Raw genomic sequence first — 17,547 nt, forward strand, 5'->3', positions numbered from 1 at the left:
GCCTTACCCTCAAGATCTCAGCTACACCTGATTCCCTCCCAAAGACCCTGGCTCCAGATACCATCACATTGGGGGTTAGGGCTTCAGCAGACGATTTTGGTGGGGTACAATAAGTCTGTAGCGTCCTGTTTTATTAGGTTTGCTGTATGTCCCTCACATTTCTGGATCAAAAGCAACTATTTGTTTTGATTTAAAGGATATACTGCTGTAGACTGCTGTGGTGATAAGAATAAATGGAGATGTTGATGCAACCAGTGGTTTCCCTGGAGTACTGGATAGCTTTGAGAAGGGGAAAGCTGGTTTCATAGAATCAGAGACTTTTAAAACTTTTTATTTTGAAAAAGTGTCTAGCTCGGAGAAGAGCTACACAGTGAGCTAACTCTGCGCCCCCTTTCAGGGTGTGCTTCTCAGTGACGGTTTCTTCTGAACCACTTTAGAGTGGGTGCGTCCCTCATGCCACATTCCCCCTGTTCCTGCTGGGTGCATTTCCCCAGCATGAGGACATTCTTCTGTGAAATCCAGGGCCAGGGGCAGATTCAGGAAATTCAACACGGGCACAGTACTTCATCTACTCTGCAGTCCGTATTGCACTTCTGCTAACTGTCTCAACAGAATTCTTCATAGCATTTTTTCCACTCCATTTCAGGATCTGATTCAAGATCACATACTGCACATAGTTGTCATATCTCTAGTCATCATCTTTCACCTGGAGCAGGTCCTTTACAAAGAAATAAAAAGTCTATCCTTTATCACACTGCTTTTTTTTTTTAAAATATTGACACCTGAGCTAACAACTGTTGCCAATCTTCCCCCCGCCCCCCCGAAGTTCCCCCAGTGGATAGTTGTATATTTTTTAGTTGTGGGTCCTTCTAATTGTGGCATGTGGGATGCCACTTCAGCATGGCCTGATAAGTGGTGCCATGTCTGTGCCCAGGATCCGAACCAGTGAAACCCTGGGACGCCGGAGCGGAGTGTGCAAACTTAACTATTTGGCTACGGGGCTGGCCCCCGACATTGATATTTTTGAAGAATACAGGCCGGTTACTTCATAGATCATTCCTTAGTTTTGGTTTGTCTAGTGTTTCTTTTTGAGTATATTCAGATTATGCATCCCAGACAGGAATATTAGAGAAGTGACCTTGTGTACTTCTGAGATTATCCCTTCAAGAGGCAAACCCCAGGGCGAAGCTAATCTCTCACCTAGTCAATCTGTTGTCTGTTTTCTCCATTGTGTAGTCACTATTTTTACCCCTGCACTAATCAGCAATCTGTAGGGGAAACACAAGTCACAGACTTTTAAAGCTGTCCTGCGGTGGAGCTGGTAGTTGGGATGGGGGGAATCTCTGGGTCTGTGGCATTCAGAGATGCATTTTAATGTGTTATTACATATTTGGTTTCCAAATACAATTTATTTCAAGTAAGGGTTTCCCTGCTCTATTTTAACTTCCTCAGAACACAGGTGAAGAATCTGTTGGATAGAGAGGTCATCAGGGTCTGCCTTTCTACCCCTGGTCTGCATTTACTATTTTGAGTTCTAGTCTAGCAAGCTTTTTATTACCCTCTAAATTGATGGATAAACCAAATTGTGGATAATCCTATATTTAATCTTAAAAATGGACCATCTTTTCTCAGATTTTTAATTAAAATGAAATTTATATCAAAGACATCCAGTACAGGATTTATAGTATGTGTAAGACTAAGATTGTCCTGGGTTGGTTTTTAGGAGGACAAAGACACTGATTCCACCAAAGAACCTCTGGATGACCTTTTCCCAAATGATGACGACGACCCTGGTCAAGGAAGTAAGTGAAGGGAGTGGTGGTTAAATGCAGCATACAAATGGAAAGTGGTTTGTCTTCTTGGGATCTAATTGCCATGATTAGGGGCGTCTTAGTGTGTACAGCCTGCCTCACAGGAGCACATGCACCCTCGGATTGCTTTGTGTTTCTCAAAAGGATTTCCAATCGTTTTCTTGTTGGGATATAGTAATAAGTTAGACCAGCCTCTGGCAAACAGGGGCAGGCGCAGACAGTTCAGACGTGATCCATGGCTTCTTACAGAGTGAAAAGGCAGAGTGAGCTTTCCTGATGCTGAGAGCAGTCTCACTGCAGCGCACCATGGGGGCATCGCAGCGCCCCCCGCAAGTTACTTACCCCGCTTGCCTAGGGAGTGCTGGATAGGTCTCCATAGTGTAGCAGCTATGTGCGGATCTGCACCAAAGCTAGAGAAGGAAATTTTAACTCGATGATGTCATCTGGATAATTTTCTTTAAAAATATCTGAAGTGAAACTTTCTCTTTATAGTCCAGCAGCAGCACAGCAGTGCAGCAGCAGCCGCCCAGCAGGGTGGCTATGAGATCCCTGCACGGCTGCGCACACTCCACAACCTGGTCATCCAGTATGCCTCACAGGGGCGCTATGAGGTTGCCGTGCCCCTCTGCAAGCAGGCCCTGGAGGACCTGGAGAAGACTTCTGGCCATGACCACCCGGATGTGGCCACCATGCTGAATATCTTGGCCTTGGTGTACAGGCTAGTAGTTTTCATTTTATCCTCTTAATTTTACCTAGAGACAGTACTTTTAAAGAACTTGCTCTTAAAATACGTTTTTATAAACCTGTATAAGCTACTTTTCCAGTCTTATCATTCAGTTCCCTTCACACAGCCAGGGGTTAAATTCAAAATATTTAGCAAGCTCTGTAGCCAGGGCATCACCCTGTGGGGACAGACGTTTCCTGGAAGTCCCCCATTCACCTTTCTAGAGGAGCCCACACACACCCTTCTCTCTGGCGAAACTAAACTCTTGATTTTTTTCCATAAGACTCTGTGTACTAGGTTTCTTTTGTCCAGAATAGCTTTCCCACTATGCCTGCCAGCAGCCTTCCCACCTTTCTAGGGCCTTGTTCACTCTCTCTCCTTTCTGAATTCAGGATTCCACTTGCCCCTTGCCCCTGTTGTACCCTCATAATCCTTTATCTCTGCCTCTTAGAGCACTTGCTCATTATGTTGGGCACTGGGTTATTTGAATTTTGTTCTTTCTTCTCCTGGAATATTGACTCCTTTAGGTTGAGGACCAGCTTGTTTTCGTTTCTCTGCCTCTTGTATTACTCTACCATGTTTCCTGCTTTAGAAGCCCTTGGTAAATGTATTGAGTGGATTTAGTTTGCCCTCATGGCATCAGGAAATGATATGTTGGAGCCCTTTGTATGCTCGTGTCTTTAGCTGAACTATCCTGAAACAGAGCAGATCAGGGTAAGCAGGGAGCTGAGGAGGGAGAAAGTATTACACAGCGGGATTGGTTTACTGTGGCCATTCCAGTTTTGTGTTTTCAGTTAACTATTTCATTTCTCCTCATTGGTGTGGTTGTTTCAATATAACAAACATTTTTTGAGACCCAAGTATATGTAAGACTGGGCTGGTTCCTGTGAGGCCCTAAAGTTGAATACGTAATTCCTATTCTCAAGGGGAAACCACAACACTGAATTTGAAGTCCAGAGAATTTAGTTTGTATCTCTGCTAAATGGGGACTAGACAGAGGTGGTTGTTCAGAGCCCTTAGCTTTTCTGAGCCTCAGTTTCCTCACATCTAAAATGGAAGCAGTTATAATATCTGCTCTGAGGGCCAAGGGAAGGATTGTGGGGATGTGACACATGGTATTGCCCGGCAGACATGAAGCATTCAAACAGCATTGTCTAAATTTGTTTCTAAAGGAACTTATAACCCTGTTTAGAAAATAAGCCGTTTACATTCATATGTAATTACAGAAGCAGGGAGACTGCGGTATTGTTCATAAAATAACACAGAAGTGTTCGTGGAACAGAAAGATTCCTTCCAGCTGAGAGGATTAGAGAAGCATAAATGGAAGGGTTGGGAGCACTTTCTGGGGCCTTGAAGAGTTGGTAGGATTTTAGCAAGTAGAGATGGGAAGGGGAGTTGGATGTTTTGGGGCATACTCCTGAAGCCAGTTTTGAAAAGCTCAATGGCACCAGAAGAGCAGTAAGACATGGGGCTAGAAGGGGCTGGGCTAGATCAGAGAGGTCTCTCGGGCTGCGCTGAGGGTGCCTGAGGGCAACAGCGGGCTCTGAGTTGTGTCTTAGAAGAGTCTCTTTGGCGTGGTCCACAGGACAGAGTCGGGGCTGGAGCCTGGAGTCTGGGTGGCCAGTCAGGAGGCTTGCACAGGGTCTTGAGGAGTATGGAGATGGGAACCTGAGCAAGGATAGGGGCAGTGGGGAGGAACAGGAGAGATGAGGGCTCAGTGAAGAGAAAGGGAGCAATACAGCCATAGAGACGTGATTTCTTAAAAAAAAAAAAAAAAAAAAAAGAAACAAAGAAGAAAGCACCCTTAACGGCACTTCTTAAAATGAGATCATGCTCTGCAACTGCGCTTTGTTGGCAGCATACTCTTTCCTGACTGCATAGTGCTCTGTTACAGATAGTCCTGGAATTTGTTCAGTTTTTCTGTTGATGGACACTTGGGTGGTTTGCACACTCTTAGTGTTATGATTGTAGGAATTCCTTAATCACAGGTATTTTCATTTAAAATCTTCATAGGTTATGCTAAATTTCATTCCAGAAAGGTTTTTAAAAAATTTTTATGCCTACTAACAACATGAGAGTCTCTGGCTAACACTAGACACTCTTATTATAAATGAGTTAAATAAAAACACATGCAGAACATACCAGGGTTTTTCTTGTTCTCTGTAAGCATGCATGGTGGTGCTCTTAGCACCGTACCGGGTACTGGAAAGACTGGAAAGTCGGTGACCTCTCTTCAGTCTTGTGTTTTTCCTTAATGCTGTCACCTGAGAGTTTATGCACGTCAGTAAAAAGTTTGAGAAAACATTAGTAGCTACATATATATTCACATTCAATACTGCATCCTACAACTGTACCATAGCTCATTATTTCATCCTTCTTATATTGAGGGACATTTAATTTTAAGCTTTTTTGGGGCCATTAATATTATGCTGATGTGAACATCTTTATAAGTTTAGTTCAAGATTTTCGATTTTTTCTTAGGATCAATTCCTAAAATGGGTTAGACTGTAAACATTTTACAATTCTTGGTACATATTGCCAAACTGTTTTTTAGGAAGGTGGTGGCAGTCCTGCTACACTGTCACCAACCTGGGGCAGCATTGGTCATCTCTTACTCTCTATTAATGGAGAAATGCATCATTGTATTTTAGTTAGTGTTTCTTTGATTATATATTTTCAGTCATTTGTGTCCTGCTGTGACTGTTCTGTTATCTTGCCCATTTTTCTCTTAGGATTTTAATGCTTTCAGTGATATACTTTTGTTTTCATTTTGAGTTTGAATTTTCTTGTGGGCTTGTTATATGAATGCTGGGCCCCACCCTTAGAGTTTCTGATTCAGCAGGTCAGGGGTCGGTAGGGCTGAGTTTATAGCAGGTTTCAGCGGAGTTTGATTGCTCTCAGTGTGGGGCCACTGCTGAGAACCAGTGCTCTCACTCTTGGTGAGACCTCACTATTGTCTGATTAACAGTCCCTGATGTTTTGTGGCATGTCATAGTTTATGAAAGTACTGGGTATACCTTGTCTCATTTAGCTGTTGCAACACCCTTAGGTAGTAGTTGTTACTGTTTTTCAGTGTCTACCAGTTTTTGGTTTTTTTTTTTTTTTTTAAAGATTTTATTTTTCCTTTTTCTCCCAAAACCCCCTGGTACATTGTTGTGTATTTTTAGTTGTGGGTCCTTCTAGCCGTGGCGTGTGGGATGCTGCCTCAGTATGACTTGAGGAGCGGTGCCATGTCTGCACCCAGGATTCTAACTGGCTAAACCCTGGGCATGCTGAAGCAGAGCATGCGAACTTAACCTCTCGGCCACAGGACTGGCCCCTGTCTAGTAATTTTTGAAACTTTATTTCATACTTGCTGACTTTCATTAGAAGTTTGAGCCAGTTTATAATGTGTAATAGGATGATGAAGGAAGGAAAAAATCCAATATACTTGGTCAGAATTAGTGTGCTTCAGAGGTTCTAGAAGCGTTATTAACCCTTTCCATGTTCTGTAGGGCAAAGCCTTGCTGGGCAGCTCTAATTACTTAGTTGAGAAATATGTGTACCTAAGTCTCATATAGCAAATAAATCCTTTGCAATCACAATGTCCGTTAGCACACTTAAACCAAGGGGAGCTAGGCTGGTGGTGTTTCTGTCTTGCCACAACAAAAAAGATCCTCATTCCTCCTTACTCAAGGAAATGGTGGCAAATTATATACCAAATTAAGACAGTACAGTGTATTGTATTTATCTTTTCAGTATACAGGTAGTGTATCATTAGCTTCTTAGAGTAACTCTGGGAGTTAGGTAACGTGCTTTATAGATAGGCCAACTGGAACTGCAGGAGGCTAGTCCTAAAGCCACATAGCTGTTAACTGGCAGAACCCAGGCTTGGATGCTGGAATCAGTTCATCTGATACCATGTGAAGCTCCGTCCACTGTTCTCGACTGCGTCACTTATCCTGTGTGGGGCAGCTAGCATGTGCAGGACAACACTGCAGTGTGGGGCAGTATTGTCCCAGTGATCTAGATGGGAGGACCAGGTTCAGAAGCTAAGGAGGCCTGATTCTGGCTCATCTTGCCAGTACATTTATTGATGGAGACTTTCTCTCTTACACTAGTGATGTGTTTAATAGTTTTAATAGCTGACTTTTATCTTTTAAATAGTTGAAGCTTAACTTTTATTTCTGTAGTTCCAAAATTACATTTTAAAAAGATGTAGTAAGCTACATCTAAAACAGTTAATGTATGTTTTTCAATTTAGAGACCAGAATAAATACAAAGATGCAGCGAATCTACTGAATGATGCCTTGGCTATCCGTGAAAAAACTTTGGGCAAAGATCATCCCGCGGTTTGTATATCTGGTTCTTTCGTCCTTTTTATATTTTATTTTCTCTAATTGTTTTTTACCCAACTCATTTAATATTAAACTCAACAGGGAAGGTTTAAGAGCTGCCTTTTCACTAGATGGCACAGGTAGGAGTCTTCACTTACTTATACCAGTGATACGCTTCAGTGCTGATGACTCATACTAGCCCATGCCAGTGCACACTTAATTTGTTTATCAGCACCACCTCAAACGGATCACAGACTGTATTTTTTGATCCTAAATCAAATTGCATGTACTTCTATAAATATTTTTCTGAAGAATTTATATTCAGATTTGCATACAGATCTGTTTTGGTTGGCTTTGTGGCTTCCAGTGAAATTAAAAAAAAAAAATCAAGATCATGTTGATGTTGATTAATTATAGTATTCTGCAGTGTTACTTCGTATGATCTATCTGTATTACAGTCAATTGCTCTTTTGCTTTTAACTGACGTCATATTCCTTCATCCAGCTAAGAGCACTTCACTGTACATGGTGGGTATAAATGAACAGGTGGTGTCTAAAATCCTTTCCCTTGGGGTTGTTTACCATTCTTCCTGATTCCCTCTGTGTTGATAGGTGGCAGCAACTCTCAATAACCTTGCAGTGCTCTATGGCAAAAGAGGGAAGTACAAGGAAGCCGAGCCGCTGTGTAAAAGAGCTTTGGAGATCAGAGAAAAGGTGCGGGCCAAGGAGGGCTGCTTGTTCTCTGAGATGAGGTGTTTTGTGCTTTTTAAAGTATTTCAGTTTAAAATTTTGAGAAATGACCACTGTGATATATGTCATTACTGACCATTTACTGAAAATAATTCAATAAGGTGGACAGCCCACAAAACACAGCCAGACTGGCTCATACAAATGGGTGTGTAAGAGGTGTGGGTATTCAAAGGGTGGAGCTTTGAGTCTGCATGCCCTCCCAGCCTGAGGTGGCTGAGGAATGACTCCGTTGAGGAAGGAATTCCTGAGGACTGAGGTGGAAAGCATGAGGGCATTTCATTTGACAATGGGGCATGTGCCTGTCAGTAAGAAAACATTAAAATTTAAAAATAAAGTCACCAAATATGCTTATAAAGCTTAAAAAATGAAATAATTATTTTCATAACTAAAGATTAATTCAGAGCTATAGATTAAGTCAATATCATGGCTATTTAATCCCAGCTGCTACAGTTTATGGTAATTAGGTATTGAAAAAAACGTAACTTGTGAATTTCAGCAGTACTGTGTATGACTGTTTTCAAATGTTACAGAGACTCAGGTGTCAGGTCCATGCCATGAATGACCAAGGGTAATTTTGTAACTTGGTATTTTTTGTGATTATTTATCAGTGATGCTGAGAGATTAATCATTTAATTTTGAGCCCTATGACAAGGAATTGGGTAAAGGAAAGGGAAAAGGGTCTCATTACCAAATTATGCAGGTAAAATTGTATCATGTTGCCATCCACATAATGTTTATGAAATAAAATGGTCAGATTTTGAGTGGACTGGGGTTAAAATTGGAGAACACAAAAATATCAAATTAAAGATAATGAACTATATATGATTATCTGCCAGATTCCTTCATATATATTTGCTCTTTCATTCACTCATTTAGCAAATGTTTATTGAGTACTTGAGAGCCCCTTGTTTGGTTAGAGTTGTTGATTTACAAATCAGAGATGCAGTTCCTTCGCCAGGAGCACAGTCCGCTAGACAGACCTTAGGAATGCAGGGTGCGTGGCTTCTAGGATGGAGCTCTGGGAGAGGATGGAGCAGGGCCTCCTCTAAGTCCAGGGCTTCGGTGTGTTGGAGATGGCTTCCCACAAATGGTCGGTGTTTGAACTGAGTCTTAGGTAACTGAGTTCAGAGTTTCCCAGGAAGGGAGAGAGGTAGGTGATGCAGAAAGGGGTGGAGAGAAAGCGTGCCTCATTGGAGAGTATGTAGGTGAATGAGCAGAACTGAGGATAAATTGCTTGTTCAAGGTACTGTGGAAATAATTTCATATTTATTCATCTGTCTGTGTGCCAGCACCTTTCTAGATGCTGAGATTATATCAGAGGAAGACAGACAAAGACTTGGCACTCTGGGGCTTATGTTTTAATGGGTGAGAGTCAGGTAATAAAGGACTAAACAGGTAAATGAGAGAGTTTCAGGTAGTGTACTTGCAAAGAAAGAGAAAGCCAGGTGCTGTGCTTGTGAGTTCACTGGGTGGGGATGGGCTGAGGGCTCCCTTAAATTGGATGTAGGGAAGTTCTCTGAAGGGGCTGGAAGGGAGACTTGAAGGATAAGTAGTTGGGGGGTGCGGAGTGGGAGAAGAGCATCAGGCATCTGGGACAGCAAGTTCGAAGAGCCCTGAAAGTGGAGTTTGAAATGTGAGGGGAAGGAGTTTGGGTGATTGTAGAGGACCTCCAGGTCTGAATGTGAAGGGATGTGTAGGCTGAGCTGAAGAGCTGGAAATTTCCTTTGAAGGCTTGTACGCATAGGAACAAGTGTAACACGGTAGTTAGAGCCAGAAAGGGCTGGGTTTAAGTTTGGACTCTTCCAGAACTTGGCAGTCAGGTTAACACAGCCTTTATAAAACCCAGTTTCCTCATCTTCAAAATGTGCAGGATAACGTTACCTACCATGTAGGATTATTATGAGAATGTCTGTAGAGAAAATTGGCACAGTTCCCTGCCTCCCCACAAGAATGAGAGTTCAGTAAATTCTGGTTATTTTTATTGTTGCACAGCGTGAGAAGCCATTTAAGGATTATAAGCCTGAAAATGAGGCATAGTCATATTTATGTTTAGAAAGATCCTAGGGTGGAGAATGGGTTGGATTGTAGTGAAACCAGTAAGTGTTTTCTAATACACTGTTTTTTATTTTCAGGTTTTGGGAAAGGATCACCCTGATGTTGCTAAGCAGTTAAATAACTTGGCCTTACTGTGCCAGAACCAGGGCAAGTATGAAGAAGTAGAATATTATTATCAAAGAGCCCTCGAGATCTACCAGACAAAACTGGGACCCGATGATCCCAATGTGGCCAAGACAAAAAATAACCTGGTATGTTGACAGAGGTACAACTCTATAGATAGAGCCAGAATTGCTTTCTTTCTGAAATATGAACCTTGTTTCATTATTTAACCTGTAGATAAGAATGTGTGCTTCATTTACATATTAAGAATACTAAGTGTTTTATTTTATTTTATTTTAAGGCATCCTGCTATCTGAAGCAAGGAAAATTCAAGCAAGCAGAAACACTGTACAAAGAGATTCTCACTCGTGCACATGAAAGGGAGTTTGGTTCTGTAGATGGTAAGATATACACTCCTGTTTCAAAGCAGATATAATTGTAGGATGCATTAAAAGTAGTGATTTCCAGCTTGAACTTGGTAATGCCCAAGTCATCACAGTATTTTCAAGATAGAATTTGATTTTAATTTTAGAAATGATTTTTCAAATAGCGCTTAGAGGAGAGGATATGACACAGCCTGAGTGCTCATTGACTCATCAGTTTATCCATCAGTTTATCCATCATTCATCATCCAGTGAACATGGTGAACACCTGTGTTCTTGCCTGGCATACTGATAACTCAGTGGGTTTGTGCACCCTGTGGGGTGGGGTGATGGCCACCTGCCCATGTCTTTCCATGCTGACCTCTCCAGAGTCTCTACTTGCTTCAGGCACAGTTTAGACACACTAACTCCACAAATCCTCCCTGCAGTCGTTAATGCTTTCTGGAATTGTTCTGTAATCCAGTGGTTCTCAAAGTGCTGGCAGGGACCAGGAGCATAAGCACCACTTGGGACCTGTCAAATGCAAAGTCTCGCCCTGTCCCAGGCCTGCTGGATTGTTTCACTGTCTTAAACCGAGGCCTGTCTCCTTTATGTTCCTTCAAGTATTATAGGTGCTTAATACACAGTTTGGGAATAAATATTTTTATAGGATTTAAATTGCTCAATTAAACGATGTTTGTATGTTACATAAGGCATTTTTTTTCCCTCCATCAATTATTACATAAGATGTTCAGAATGAGGCCAGTTGTTACTAGTGTGCTGGAAACCTTAGAATATGTAGGGAAAGAGAGGTTTTGGTTGATAATTTTTTTTTTTGCTGAGGAAGATTCACCCTGAGCAAACGTCTATTGCCAATCTTCCTCTTTTTGCTTGAGGAAGATTTGCCCTGAACTAACATCCATGCCAGTCTCCCTCTATTTTGTATGTGGGTCACTGCCACAGCATGGCCTCTGATGAGTGGTGTAGGTCCGTGCCCAGGAACCAAACCCAGGCTGCCAAAGCAGAGCATGCTGAACTTAACCATTGGACCACGGGGCTGACCTCAATAAAATTTTTGTCTTATAGAGATTTTCTAAAATCCACTTTGGAAGAATCTTTGGAAAGTATTTTTGGTTTTTTCCTCTGTTAATAATCAGTGGAGCAGTAAATGTCTTTTACTGTCAGAAGATAGCGATGCCCAGGTTCGTCATGCTGAAGTTGGGTTCTGTTTGCAGTTGTGTGGCAGGATAGGACCAACAACTGACCTCCCTGGCGTTTTGTAGTTTATGGGGAGCTTGCCTCTCCTCATCTAACTGCGGAGGCTGTGCTGGTTTTGTAGTGATTCCAGGCTGTCTCTTTAAGGCTGCTTGTAAAAAATTCTACTCTTGGGGAAGACTTGTTTCCTTGTGGTTTGCTATCTTCTTTCTGCTAAAAATAATAGCATGAAGTCCAGTTAATTGGACTAGTTAAAAACAGTTTTCTATACTTGGATTTATCCTCCATACAAATGTTAAAACGTAGGACAGAAAGGCATTTTTTCTTTAGGCAAGATGCAAATGTGTCCTGTGATGCTGTCGGGGCGTGACCTTCAGTCTCACAGGGCCTTTTGTTTTTCACAGTGTGCACACTGAAATTTGTGACCTGGTTTGTTGTCAGGAGATCAAGCCCTGTTAACTGTGGTGTCTGCTTAGCTATTCTAGCAAGAGAGTTAGTTTAGTAGATGGAGCTAAACCCACACTACATAACATATTAGTAAGTTTTAAATACTGTTCAGTCTTCTAAAACCAATATTTAATCACTCTTCTATGACATGGTGAATAATAATCATAATAGTTAACCAGTACTGGTCTTTCAGTTAAGCAGTTTAAATGTATAACCTTATTTAATTTTCTCAACGCTCCTGTGTTAGGAGGACACTGCAGACTAAGTAACTTGCCCAAGGTCGGTAGTTGATGAGTGGTTGGACTGGGTGGGAGTGCAGGTCTCTTCCTCCAGAGGCTGAAGTAGGTCCTCATGGTAGGAAACCTCAAAAATTCATGGAGAGATGGGAATGTGAAAATCACCCATAATTTCATCACCAGGGTATCTTTTAATTTTTTTGGTGTTTTCCTTCTTTCTGTGCCTGTTGATTTACATTATTGAAGCCATACTTTGTATATAATCATGTCTACTGCTTATTTTCCTTTATGCTTGCAGCGTAAGCATTTCTCATGTCATAAAAATATTTTCATCAGCTTCACTTTTAAGACTCTCTGTCCTCCGTGGTGTTGGGTACATAAGTTGTAGAAACGTTGGATGAGTGGTGTCAGTGTTCTCAGGAGGTGAGAGGACTCTAAGGGAATACTGATTGGCATCTCTTCCAGTTTTGCTCTTAATATCTTACTACCTCTTTTTAGACTTTTGTTTAATGCTGGACTGCTCAAATTCTAAATACTCCCATGTGTTATGTGAGGATTCTAACATTAAAATGTTTCATTTTAGGGACCCTAGCCTGTGGCAGGTTCTTTTGACGGTTCCCTACACTGTCTAGGTACCTTTGATTCTGCGTCTTCTCCTCACAGTGCTGCACATGTCAGCCGTCTCCTGCTTGTATCTTGTGATCCAGTTCTGTCTTCATAGGCTTTCTCCTCCCTTGTGAGCCACATCTGTCCAAGTTGTAAGAAGTAGTATCCGAGGAGGATCATATAAAAAACAAAACAAAAACCTTGCAGTCACTGGAACTTGACAGCTTCTGCTCAGTGGGCTCTATTCTTCAATTTATAGTGTTATTTTTTCTTCCCCAGATGAAAACAAACCCATTTGGATGCACGCTGAAGAAAGAGAAGAATGCAAAGTAAGAATATACTATTTTGAGAGATTTTCTAAATTGGATATATTGCTTTCAAGATAATTATTCATTTGAAATTATTTGTTATAATTTAGGGAAAGCAAAAGGATGGGACATCTTTTGGAGAGTATGGTGGCTGGTACAAGGCCTGCAAAGTTGATAGGTATGTCTGTTTCACTGAAAACACAAACAGCTGTGGAAAGTACTAATGCTTTAAAGGCAGCTTGTGAATGACTGAATGTGTAAAGTTCCTGAGGGTGGTGTGGTTGCGCAGTCCCATATTTTCCCCAAATTCCAATAAAAAGTTCCATGCTTTGTAAATGAGATAATCTACAAACACAAAACCCACTGTAATATGGGTAAGATATGAGTTTTGTCCATTAACACTATTTTGTCCAGGCCTCACTACCGCATTGCAGGAGAAAGAGACAGCTAGATAAAGACACAGTAGTTAAGGTGGCCATAGAGCAGACTCATGGGAAATAGGCCAGCAGATGTGTAAAAGCCAGCACTTTGCAAATATGTGACCGGGATGCCATGGGGAGACCCTAGGTGCACACCCCCCTTTCTTCGAGGCCCTAAGGTCTCGGTATCTGCAGAGGGCTGTGTGAGCTCCTCCGAGACCAGCTCTGTGAGCCTGTGCTTGCTGCCTCCACGCCATGGGCTGTTGCAGATACCTTTGTTCCCTCTTCTGACCTGAACCCCTTTCCTGCAGTCATTTTCCTATCTTCACTCTCATGCGTCCTTTCAGACTCAGTTTACTAGTCATCTATTTCAGGAAAACTCTTTGAACCCCTAGTTTGGAATAAACCCCTCCTCTGGGTTCCATGTAGCACTTACCGTAATGTCTTAAATTTATATGCTTTGTTTCTCCCACTACTGTGTAATTGTCTCAAAGACGTAGAGTATAGCTACCTTATTTCTGTGTCTAAAGCACCTATCATTAGTAAGAAAAATGTATCTTGAAGTACATATCTATACTAAAGTGAACTAGGTTTGTTTTTAGTTCTTTAGTAAGACTGCTCGGTCAAGAGTACAGAAAGACACCATCCCTGTCCATATTGTTTATTCTGGCTTCACACATGCAGCATTCATTCTCTGACTCAGACCCTGAAGATGGTGAGGTTTGGATTCGTTCTGCTTCCCCCTCTGCCTGTGGAGAGAAGGGAGAAGGTGAATAGCAACGTTAAAAACACCGTGTCCTCTTTACTGCTCAGCACAGGATAAGCTCTGCCTCCAGGCGAGCATGACCCATCACAGACGTTTCTGTGGACACAGTGGCTAGGAATGGATGAGAGCAGCACAGCCTGGAAGAGGGCAAGGGCGTGTCCCCCAGCCCTGCAGAGATGTCTTCAGCAAGTGCCAGGGTCAGCCGTGATGGCCCCAAACAGCACTGGTAGGCAGGCAATGCTTGAGATAGCAGAGCTTCTTAGAATTTTACAGTTTAAAAAATTACCATAGATATTTAAAAATTATTTTTATCCAGACATAAGTCTCTTAGTCCTTTAGATTATGTGCTGTTGATAGTGGTTGCTCTAAAACTTATATTTAATAGTTCTGTGTGTTACATGCTTTCTTACAGTCCAACTGTTACAACTACTTTAAAAAACCTTGGGGCACTTTACAGACGTCAAGGCAAATTTGAAGCTGCAGAAACATTGGAAGAAGCAGCCATGAGGTCACGTAAACAGGTCAGTTAGATACCTTCTTTTTTTGTTTGTTTGTTTCACTTTTTAAAAAAGATTTTATTTTTTTAGAGTAGTTTTAGGTTCATAGTAAATTGTGAGGAAGGTACAAAGATTTCCCACATACCCCTGCCCCTACTCATACATAGCTTCCCCAACCATCAGTGGCCCTCAACAGAGTGATATACCTGTTACAACCAGTGAGCCTACGCTGGTACATCATGATCACCCAAAGTCCATAGTGTACCTTAGGGGTCACTGTTCTCGTTGGACGTTCTGTAGGTTTGGACAAATGTATGATGCCGTGAGATATCTTCTATTTTTAACTTATCTGTTAGAACTTTGAGTTTAATGATTTTCTTTCATGTGACTTATTGGAAGTTTGATTTAGAAATAGAAAGTTTTTAATATTTTAGTTTGTACAAATAAAATTACATCGTTTAAAAGACCATAAACTTGATACCAAAAGCACAGCAGCGAAAGAGAAACTCAGCCAATTGGGTTCACATAAATTAGAGATGTTGTACATTCAAGGACACTATCAAAGTGAAAAGACTCCCGCAGAATGGGTGAAAATATTTGCAAATCACATATCTGGTAAGAGTCTAGTCTCGAGAATGTGTAAAGACAGAAGGACCACCTGATTAAAGATGTGAGCAAAGGACCTGAATAGACATTTCTCTGAAGATGATACACAAATGCCAATAAGCACATGAAAAGGTGCTCAGCATCATTAGTCGTTACGGGAATACAAACCAAAACCACAGCGAGATACCACCTTACACCCACTAGGATGGCTAGAATCAGAAAAACTAAACAAACAGAAAATAAGTGTTGAAAAGGAGGTATAGGAATTGGGACCTTCATGCACTGCTGGTGGGGATATAAAGTGTTGCAGTCACCATGGAAAACAGTTTGATGGTTCATCAAAAAGTTAAACATAGGGGGCTGGCCTGGTGGCGCAGTGGTTAAGTGCACACGTTCCGCCTCAGTGGCCTGGAGTTCGCCAGTTTGGACCCCAGGTGCAGACATGGCACCGCTTGGCAAGCCATGCTTTGGTAGGCATCCCACATACAAAGTAGAGGAAGATGGGCACGGATGTTAGCTGAGGGCCAGTCTTCCTCAGCAAAAAGAGGAGGATTGGCAGCAGATGTTAGCTCAGGGCTAATCTTCTTCTTCTTCAAAAAAGTTAAACATAGAATTACTGTATGGCCCAGCAGTTCCACTCCTAGGTTTGTTTATACCCAAAAGAATTGAACACAGGTACTCAAACAAATACAGTTGATTCTTGTTATTCTTGGTAGTTAGTTATGTTCTGTAAGTTGCTGTGAACACTGAATCAGCAAATACTGAACCACTGCTGGTAGGGGAAAATACAGAGTCAGGCTCCTGCCAGCCTCTGATCACATTTATATCAACTAGACAATATGTAACCTTGTTTTATGTGTGCTTTTATTTAAAAACACCTTATTTACTATATATACTGTTGATTCATTGACGTCGAATTCACAGCCAGCGGCCTCCCATTCACCCCTGAGGAAGCTCACCTGATGCAGGTGTTTTCTCTGTGAGGCCCAGCCCAGCCTTCCTGTGCTTAGGAATGCTGGCCGGCACTGCAGCACAAGAAAGCAGAGTGTCACCTTGCTCAGTTTTAGCTGGGGACGTGCATATCCAATGACTCAAATTTTTGGCCACTCTGTGCATGTCTACAAATAACTGCCAGCACTGTGAGTGTTGATTTGGGGATCACAAGTACATTTTGGCAGTTAGCTGAGTTCACAAATATGACTTCTGTCAATAATGAGGGTTCACTGTCCTTGCACCTATGTGTTCATGGCAGCATTACTCACAGTCGTCTGTAAACATAGAAACAACCCACGTGTCCATCATAGGGTGAATGGATGAACAGACCATCATGGATCCACACATTGGAATAGTATTTGGCAATAAACACTTACGAGCTACTGAAGCACTTTCCTTCATCAACTGAGGTATTTTAGTTAAGCTGCACTACAGTTTGTAAGGAAAACACGGGAAAGAGGCTTAATTCTTGCTGTTTAATTGCCAGTTTTCAGAGTAAGGAGTTAATGTATCGTGTATGTATGTATAGAGATGACAGTTTTGGTTGTATATTTTCAGGCCTGGAGGGGCAGGTGTGGGTTTTTTCCACCTGAATGGAATATATGTGGACTGTTTTCTGGCTGTTGGTTTATGGCCACTTTTTGGCTGGGATTAAAATTACCCATATATGCCTTAGAATTTTTTTCTTTCAAGTAAGTCTCTGCAGGGGCTGGCCCCTGGTGTAGTGGTTGAGTTTGGCATGCTCCGCTTTGGTGCTTCAGGTTTGTGGGTTTGGATGCCGGGTGTGGACCTACACCACTTGTCAATGATGCTGTGGCAGTGACCCACGTACAGAACAGAGGAAGATTGGCAACAGATGTTAGCTCAGGGTGAATCTTCCTCAGCCAAAAAAAAAAGTCTGTGCAGAGTGATTAGAGAAGACCTGACAGAGGTATTGTCGATGGTGTTCTCCTAGCTCGTGCTCCTGGAGGAACCCTTTCTGATGTCCTGTCATCCTTCGTGGGTCTTCTGACTCTGAAGGGCTGCTGCTTGGGGCTTTGTGATGTGGGGTCGGGAGCCCTGGCTAGGGTCTGGCTTTGTGGTACTGCATGGGATTCCGGCACAGACTGTGCTGTCTGTGTCACCCTGGGAATATGGAGGGTGACTTAGATGGTCGGTGGTGCTCATTCTGGCTCTAGAGTGCTGTGAGCTGTCACCATCAGGAGTGAAGTCAACAATCCAGGCTTTGTTTCAAGGTGCCAGACGATGTTTGTCAAATGAGCAGAGTCCAGAGTCAAGAGCTGCAGAAGTTTGGAAAAAAAAGGAGTTTCTAGTGCTTTACTGAGAATGTTCCCT

At 42.1% G+C, this 17,547-nt stretch overlaps 1 protein-coding gene across 23 annotated transcripts in view; it reads left to right on the forward strand.

The window, feature by feature from the left end:
* The window catches only part of KLC1 (kinesin light chain 1), a 63,500-nt gene that overhangs the window by 24,891 nt on the left and 21,062 nt on the right, over positions 1-17,547 (forward strand). For all 23 annotated transcript variants that reach the window (XR_006886308.1, XR_006886311.1, XR_006886309.1 and 20 more), the window contains exons 4-12: positions 1,724-1,802; positions 2,304-2,529; positions 6,779-6,866; positions 7,463-7,564; positions 9,733-9,906; positions 10,059-10,158; positions 12,903-12,952; positions 13,042-13,109; positions 14,529-14,637. Coding sequence is in view for 18 of the 23 variants with exons in the window: in XM_046647401.1 (XP_046503357.1) it covers positions 1,724-1,802; positions 2,304-2,529; positions 6,779-6,866; positions 7,463-7,564; positions 9,733-9,906; positions 10,059-10,158; positions 12,903-12,952; positions 13,042-13,109; positions 14,529-14,637 (996 nt within the window). In the remaining 5 variants the exon portion in view is untranslated. The remainder of the gene's footprint in view (positions 1-1,723; positions 1,803-2,303; positions 2,530-6,778; positions 6,867-7,462; positions 7,565-9,732; positions 9,907-10,058; positions 10,159-12,902; positions 12,953-13,041; positions 13,110-14,528; positions 14,638-17,547) is intronic.

This window comes from Equus quagga, chromosome 20 (genome assembly GCF_021613505.1).
Source record: "Equus quagga isolate Etosha38 chromosome 20, UCLA_HA_Equagga_1.0, whole genome shotgun sequence".
Lineage (NCBI taxonomy): Eukaryota > Metazoa > Chordata > Mammalia > Perissodactyla > Equidae > Equus > Equus quagga.